The sequence below is a fragment of the Arachis duranensis genome, chromosome 2 (assembly GCF_000817695.3).
Source record: "Arachis duranensis cultivar V14167 chromosome 2, aradu.V14167.gnm2.J7QH, whole genome shotgun sequence".
Classification (NCBI taxonomy): Eukaryota; Viridiplantae; Streptophyta; class Magnoliopsida; order Fabales; family Fabaceae; genus Arachis; species Arachis duranensis.
Window position 1 is genome coordinate 49856217 of NC_029773.3, and position 8567 is coordinate 49864783.

General features: G+C 34.5%; 1 protein-coding gene across 1 annotated transcript in view; it reads left to right on the plus strand.

Moving 5' to 3' along the window:
- LOC107474430 (flavanone 3-dioxygenase 3) overlaps window positions 1-1008 on the plus strand; it is a 4547-nt gene extending 3539 nt beyond the window's left edge. The window contains exon 3 of the mRNA XM_016094052.3: window positions 165-1008. Coding sequence (XP_015949538.1) covers window positions 165-771 — 607 coding nt within the window. The 3' untranslated portion in view covers window positions 772-1008. The remainder of the gene's footprint in view (window positions 1-164) is intronic.
- The last annotated feature ends 7559 nt before the right edge of the window (window positions 1009-8567 follow it).

Here is an 8567-nt window from a genome sequence, read left to right on the forward strand (position 1 = left end):
TGACTTTAATATAGTAAAATTAGAAATATTTAATTTAATTTTTATTATTAATTAATTCTATTGTGTAATGACATAATAAGGTAAAATATTTGTAAGGAATTCAAATTAGTATTTTATAGTTAGAATTTGATTTGTAAAAAATAAAAGTTTGGAGATTATTTTAGGGAAAAGATGGGGAGATATTGTGAAGAAATAAAGAAAGTGAGCCTAGAGGTGATGGAAGCAATCCTAGAAAGTCTGAAATTGAAGGCATCAACAACACCGGCTCTAACAAAAAAACTTGAAGATGGGATGCAAGTGATGGCAGTGAACTGCTACCCACCATGTCCAGAGCCAGCTATGGCCTTAGGCCTTCCACCACACTCTGACTACAGCTGCCTCACCATCGTGTACCAAAACTGCCAAGGCCTTGAGATAATGGATTCTACTACGTGTTCTTGGAAGTTAGTTCCACATGTTCCTTATGCACTTCAAGTTCATATCGGTGATCACTTTGAGGTGCTAAGCAATGGTTTGTTCAAGAGTGTTGTCCATAGAGCTACTCTTCACAGGGACAGGACAAGGTTCTCCATTGTTAGCTTGTTTAGTTTGGGAATGGATGATAAGATGGGGGTTGCTGCAGAGCTTATTGATGATGATGATGATGATCATGAGCATCCAAAGAAGTACAGGGAAAGCAGCTTCAGAGATTTTCTTGATTTTCTTGCGTCTAATGACATCGCTCAAGGGAAGAACTTCATTGATACGCTGAAGATCGAAAAGAATAATTAGCTGCTGGGGTTGTTGGTGAGTCTGGGTTAACGTAAGGAGGAATAGAAAGGGAACCCAAAAATTTTGCTTTACAATTCGATTTGTCTTCAAGACAATTGGATTTGTGTTTCATTTCTATCTACTTGTTGTCTTAGCTAATATGAGAAGATTCATCTATTGTTGGTTTAGCTTGTCTCAAATTTGGAAACAGAGTCTTTGTAGTTGGTCCTACTAAACAATAGATTAGATGTGCTGAAGTCTTACTTTACTTTGAGTAACTGATCATAATCCACTGAGAATTTCTTTTTTATACTTTTAAAGCATTCTTTACAAAACTCAACCCATGATAAGGAGAAAAAAGAGATATTTTCATAAACTATTAATCCATCTTCTTTTACCTTGCATAATCATAGATTAATAGTGAGATTTAACAACTAGGGCGGAGTTTATAAAATACGGACACTTCACTGAGTTGTCGTGTTTGTGTATTGAATACAACACTCATCGACACTTATTTGACATGTGTGTCTGTTGTGTCTAACCGTGTCTTAATAACTAATAAAAAATAAAAAATTCTTCTCTTGACATATTTGAACACACCTAAATACCATCACGTGTTAACATATTTAATCTTATTCTTAATATGTGTTATATATTATTATTTATGAAAACAAAAATTATTTTAAATATTTTATATAATTAAATCATCTTGTGTCCAATATTTGTATCAGTATATATACATCATAGGGACGGAGCTTTATTTTGGCCAACCATGGCCTCCCAACTATTTATAACAAAATTAATAATAATATTGTATATGGTATTCTTTGTCCAATTTAGTTAGCCATTTTTATTTTTTTAAATCAACTACATGAACATCTGAGTTTGAATCTTTGTTCTTTTCTCATTATACATCTATTAAACATAGAATTCACATGGATTCATCTCCGATGTAGAGAGCTCCTCACGTTCCAGGCCGGCTCCAATTCTAGGTAGACGCTCTCCTCCAGCCGTCAAGGGTTCATGTGCTCCTCTGTGATTCTGCCGTCAGCTATTCCTTTTACCAATTTACTCACGTAACCTCCCTTCTTCACGGATTTGGTTGAACATGTAATCATTACTTCGAATCTTAGGACCTTTGTCTTCTTCTCCTAATTTTCTTTCCTCTGCCCTACAAAACGTTGTGTAGAAGCTCTGTTTCTTGGGACTTTACTTCCCTGCCATTCATCCAGGTTAGGAATTTTCTGTTACAGTCTCAAAATCAAGATCTCCAATCAATCAATCAGGTGCACTCTTCTGGTGCCTTTAGTTCCAAACCTATTTTTCTCTTCATCGTTTTTCTTTTCCTTCATTTTGTACATCCTTGTGATCAATTTTGGTATTTCTTAAACGGTTAACCCAGATTTTATTGTCTAGAATTTGTGAATTTTCTAATTTGTAAATTGTCTATGTGACTTGGTGTGTTTCTGGATTCATGTTCTTGGTTACATTCTTTGGAAGTTGCTATTAATTTGAGTATGGTCTATGAATCTGGTTCAACTTCTTCATTTCATTGTTTAGAATTTGATATTAATCTAATTATCATTTCTCTTTTTGCTAGTTGTTGAATTGTTTGTTGCATGTACTTTGTGTATTTCATCAATTTTTTGGATTTTATAATGATTATAAAGATTGTCTTCTTACTTATGTCTTCTTATATTTATGGATCATGGATTTAGTTTTGTGAATCATTATGTAGGTATGGGATTTCTACCTAATCTACTTTCTCTGTGGTGATGTGATTGACAGAATTTCTCCAGCAAATTGAGTTGTTAATTTGATTATCATTTCTCCTTTTGCTAGCTGTTGAATTGTTTGTTGCATGTACTTTGTGTATTTCATCAATTTTTGGATTTTATAATGATTATAAAGATTGTCTTCTTACTTATGTTTTTTTAAATTTATGGATCATGGATTTGATTTTGTGAATCATTGTCTAGGTATGAGTTTTCTACCTAATCTACTTTCTCTGTGGTGATGTGATTGACAGAGTTCTCCAGCAAAGTGAGTTTATAGACCCAGCTTTTTCTATTCAAGTTTTGCATTCTCAATTCAATTCTCTCATATTCAAGTTTTGCATTCCCATTTCCATTCTCATTCAATAATCCCTTTGAATTGTTTGGGCTGAATCTAAAAATTTATAATGTTTTTTGCATTCAAAATCATGTTCTGCTATATATGCTTGATGTCAAATTTTATAAAACACTCAAATAATTATATCCAAAGTAGATCCATTCAATCCAATATTAAAAAATGATGAATCTATTTTTTTTATTTTGTGCATATTCAACAAATCCATTAAGTTTACATAAAGTGAATTGCTGGTTGCATGTAGGTTTTGTGAATCATTATCACTGGTGGACGAAATTGTGATTCATATGTTTATGTATTTTGTAAAATTCATTGCTCTTTCTTTTCCTGGCAATGGCGCCAAAAACCTGGTACCAATACCATGGTTCACAACTTCGCACAACTAACCAGCAAGTGCACTGGGTCGTCCAAGTAATACCTTACGTGAGTAAGAGTCGATCCCACGGAGATTGTTGGTATGAAGCAAGCCATGGTCATCTTGTAAATCCCAGTCAGGTAGAGTCAAATGTAATTGGATTAGATATTTAAAAGATAAATAAAATAAAGGGATAGAAATACTTATGTAAATTAATGGTGGGAATTTCAGATAAGCGTATGGAGATACTGTGCCCTTTCTTTTTCTACTTTCCTACTTCTTCCCTCAATCCTTCTTACTCCTTTCCATGGCAAGCTGTATGTAGGGCATCACCATTGTCAATGGCTACATCCCATCCTCTCAGTGAAAAAGGTCCAAATGCTCTGTCACAGCACGGCTAATCATCTGTCGGTTCTCAATCAGGTTGGAATAGAATCCCTTGATTCTTTTGCGTCTGTCACTAACGCCCAGCCTTCAGGAGTTTGAAGCTCGTCACAGTCATTCAATTCTGGAATCCTACTCGAAATACCACAGACAAGGTTAAACTTTCCGGATTTCCATGAATGCCGCCATCAATTCTAAAGGTTCAGGCATGGCCGAGTGGCCAGCCCCCATGATCTCAGAGCTAAACGTCCAAAGATGTCTAATACAATAGTAAATTATCCTATTTATACTAGACTAGCTACTATGGTTTACATGAGTAAGTAATTGATGCATAAATCCACTTCCAGGGCCCACTTGGTATGTGTTTGGGCTGAGCTTGATCTATCCACGAGCTGAGGCTTCTTTTGGAGTTGAACGCCAAGTTGTAACGTGTTTTGGGCGTTCAACTCCGGGTCGTGACGTGTTTCTGGCGTTTTACTCCAGACAGCAACATGGAACTGGCGTTGAGCGCCAGTTTATGTCGTCAATTTTCGAATAAAGTATGGACTATTATATATTGCTGGAAATCTCTGGATGTCTACTTTCCAACGCTGTTGAGAGCGCGCCATTTAGAGTTCTGTAGCTCCAGAAAATTCATTTCGAGTGCAGGGAGGTCAGATTCCAACAGCATCAGCAGTCCTTTGTCAGCCTCCTATCAGAGTTTTGCTCAAGTCCCTCAATTTCCGCTAGAAATTACCTAAAATCACAGAAAAATACACAAACTCATAGTAAAGTCCAGAAATATAAATTTAACATAAATACTAATGAAAATATCCCTAAAAGTAACTAGATCATGCTAAAAACTACCTAAAAATAATGCCAAAAAGCGTATAAATTATCCGCTCATCAATCACGGAATGGGTTTTGTACCTAATCTATTCTATGAGTGGTGATGTGATTAACAGAAATTGATGTATAGCTTCTTGGTCATTTATTTATATTTTGATTTTAATTCAATTGCATTTCATTTTTCTATTGTTTATGTAAAAACTATTTTATATTTTAGCTGTTGCATAGACATGCAGCTCTTTGCCTTGAATTTAAGAGGTTCATTGAGAAAAAAATGGGCTTTGTCACACTAAGATGGCATCACGGTACTTTTTGTCTAACTAGGAAATTCCCTCCTTCAAAGAAAAATACGTGGAGTAGGTTATCTTCCCTTAAAAATGTCTTCTACACACATAATGATGTTTTGCCATATATTCTTCACTGAAATGTGGAAATCCCTATCAAGGTATGGAGTTTCTATATAATCTATTTGGTGAATGGTGATGTGATTGATAGGAATTGATTGATAGCTTCTTGGTCATTTATTTATATTTTGATGAAATTTTTGGCTATTCAACTCAATTGCATTTTCATTTTTTTATTGTTTATATAAAAATTATTTTATATTTCAGCTGTTGAAAAGACATGCAGGTCTTTGCCCTGAATTTAAGAGGTTCATTGAGAAAGAAACGGGCTTTGTAACAATAAGATGGCATCATTGTACTATTTGTCAAACTAGGAAATTCCCTCCTTCAAAGATCAATACGTGGAGTAGGTTATCTTCTCTTAAAAATGTCTTCTGCACACATAATGATGTTCTGCCATGTATTCTTCATTAAAAATGTGAGAATTCTTATCAAGGTATGGGGTTTCTATCTAATCTATTTGATGAGTGGTGATGTCATTGATAAGAATTGATTGATAGCTTCTTGGTCATTTATTTGTATTTTGATGAAACCTTTGGTTAGTCAACTCAATTGCATTTTAATTTTTTATTGGTTATACAAAAATTGTTGTATATTTCACCTCTTGCATAGAACTAGAGCTGTTTGTCATGAATCTGTGTGCTTCATTGAGAAAGGAATGGGATTGTGCCACTCCTATTCAAGTTTTGCATTTCCATTCTCTCCTATTCAAGTTTTGCATTCCGATTTCCATTTTCATTCAATAATCCCTTTCAATTGTTTGGGCTGAATCTAGGAATTTATAATGTTTTTTGCATTCAAAATCATGTTCTGCTATATATGCTTGATGTCAAATTTTATGAAGCACTCAAATTATTATATCCAAAGTAGACCCATTCATTCCAATATTAAAAACTGATGAATCTATTTTTCTTTTTGTGTATATTCAACAAATCCATTAAGTTTACATAAAGTGAATTGTTGGTTGCATGTGGATTGTGTGAATCATTATCAAGGAATAAGTTTTGTACGTAATCTATCTATGAGTTGTGATGTGATTGACAGAAATTGATGTATAGTTTCTTGGTCATTTATTTATATTTTGATTTCAACTCAATTGCATTTCATTTTTTATTGTTTATATAAAAATTATTTTATATTTCAGCTATTGCATAGACATGCAGCTCTTTGCCTTGAATTTAAGAGGTTCATTGCGCAAAGAATGGGCTTTGTTACACTAAGATGGCATCACGGTACTGTTTGTCTAACTAGGGGATTCCCTCCTTCAAAGAGAAATACGTGGAGTAGGTTATCTTCCTTTGAAAATGTCTTCTGCACACATAATGATATTCTGCCATATATTCTTCACTGAAAATGTGGAAATTCCTATGAAGGTATAGGGTTTCTATGTAATTTATTTGGTGAGTGGTGATGTGATTGATAGGAATTGATTGATAGCTTCTTGGTCATTTATTTGCATTTTGATGAAATCTTAGGTTAGTCAACTCAATTGCATTTCAATTTTTTATTGGTTATGCAAAAATTGGTGTATATTTCACCTCTTGCATAGCACTAGAGCTATTTGTCATGAATTTATGTGCTTCATTGAGAAAGGAATGGGCTTGTGCCACTAAAATGGCTTTACGGTATTGTTTATCTAACTAACAAACTTCTTCATCTAAAGAGAAATCTATCTAGCAGGTTTATCTTCCCTTGAAAATATCTTCTGCACACATAATCATGTTGTGCCATACATTCTTCATTGGAAATTTGGGAATCATTATGAAGGTATGGGGTTTCTATCTAATCTATTTCATGATTGTTGATGTGATTGACAGAATTTTATTGATGTGTGTCTATAAGTTTGTTCATGTTCATTTGCCGTTTTGAATCTATGCCTACCTAATACATTTATGAACTCTCATTGCCATGAGTAGAATCATTATTTGGGGTGGTTGATGACTGTGTTTTCCCTATGGTATAATGATATGTAGGTGCACTGTATTAGGTATTGTGTGATATCTTCTTTCTTTGGTCCCTATTCCTTGAATTCTTCAAACTTTCACTTGTTTTTTTCGTTTTTTTTTGTTCAGGTTTTGCTCATGTGATTAATTTTCCCTATTCCATTGAATGGAGATGCATGTGGACTGAGATTTTCCTTTTCCTCCATTTCCATGTTCAATTTGAATAAAAAAGGTGAGTCTTGTGCCCTGAAATTTTTCTATAAAAGGATGGTTGGTGAACTACATTCAATGCACAAACATTCTGTTGTCTTTTATTTCCTCCTAAGCTCTGTTTATTTCAAATTTTATGTGTTTATATCTTCATCTATTTCATCAACTCTGTTTTCGTCCTTTTTTTCTTTTTTTTTTCTTCAATGCCTCCTCCATTTGATATAATTTCTAAGATGCATCCTCCTAGAGAGGCTTGAAGGTGGAAAGTTAGGGTTCTAAGGCTTTAGGTTGTGCCCTCTTTTGGTAACCATGAGGTTCCTAACTCAATGGAGATGATTCTCCTTGAAGAGCATGTTAGCCCCTATTAGCTATTGTTTTAAATATGGTGTTAGTTGTTGTTTTTCAGTTTTCAACTTAAAATTATATTTTTCACTAATCTGATTTTTTGTTGCATTTTCAGGCTGGAAAAATTCAAGCTACAGTTAAGAAATAGCTTCTTAATAGGTTTAGGGATCATATAGTTGAAGGTCAAGTTTATAGAATGACATACTTTACTGTTGTGTCAAATCATGGAAGTTATAGAGTAACTTCTCATGAATTCAGATTGGTTTTCCTTCACCAAACCACTGTTGTACTTGTTGACGAAGATGTTATCCCAAAGACTTGTTTCAACATGTTTTCTTTTTCTGACCCGCTAAACATGACCCAAGATTATGATTTTTTGGTTGGTATGTGATGATCGGATAATTTATACGCTTTTTGGCATTGTTTTTAGGTAGTTTTTAGTAAGTTTAAGCTACTTTCAGGGATGTTTTCATTAGTTTTTATGTTAAATTCACATTTCTGGACTTTACTATGAGTTTGTGTGTTTTTCTGTGATTTCAGATAATTTCTGGGTGAAATTGAGGGACTTGAGCAAAACTCTGATAGGAGGCTGACAAAGGACTGCTGATGCTGTTGGAATCTGACCTCCCTGCACTCAAAATGGATTTTCTGGAGCTACAGAACTCCAAATGGCGCGCTCTTAATAGCGTTGGAAAGTAGACATCCAGAGCTTTCCAGAAATATATAATAGTCCATACTTTATTCGGAAATTGACAACGTAAAGTGGCGCTCAACGCCAAGTACATGCTGCTATCTGGAGTTAAACGCCAGAAACATGTCACAACCCGGAGTTGAACGCCCAAAACACGTTATAACTTGGCGTTCAACTCCAAGAGAAGCCTCAGCTCGTGGATAGATCAAGCTCAGCCCAAACATACACCAAGTGGGCCCCGGAAGTGGATTTATGCATCAATTACTTACTCATGTAAACCCTAGTAGCTAGTCTAGTATATATAGGACATTTATCTATTGTATCTAGTTTAGTATAAATAAGACTTTTACTAGTGTATTAGTCATCTTTTGGCCATTCGGTCTTTTGATCATTCAGGGGGCTGGCCTCTCGGTCATGCCTGAACCTTTCACTTATGTATTTTCAATGGTGGAGTTTCTACACACCATAGATTAAGGGTGTAGAGCTCTGCTGTACCTCAAGTTTCAATACAATTACTATTATTTTCT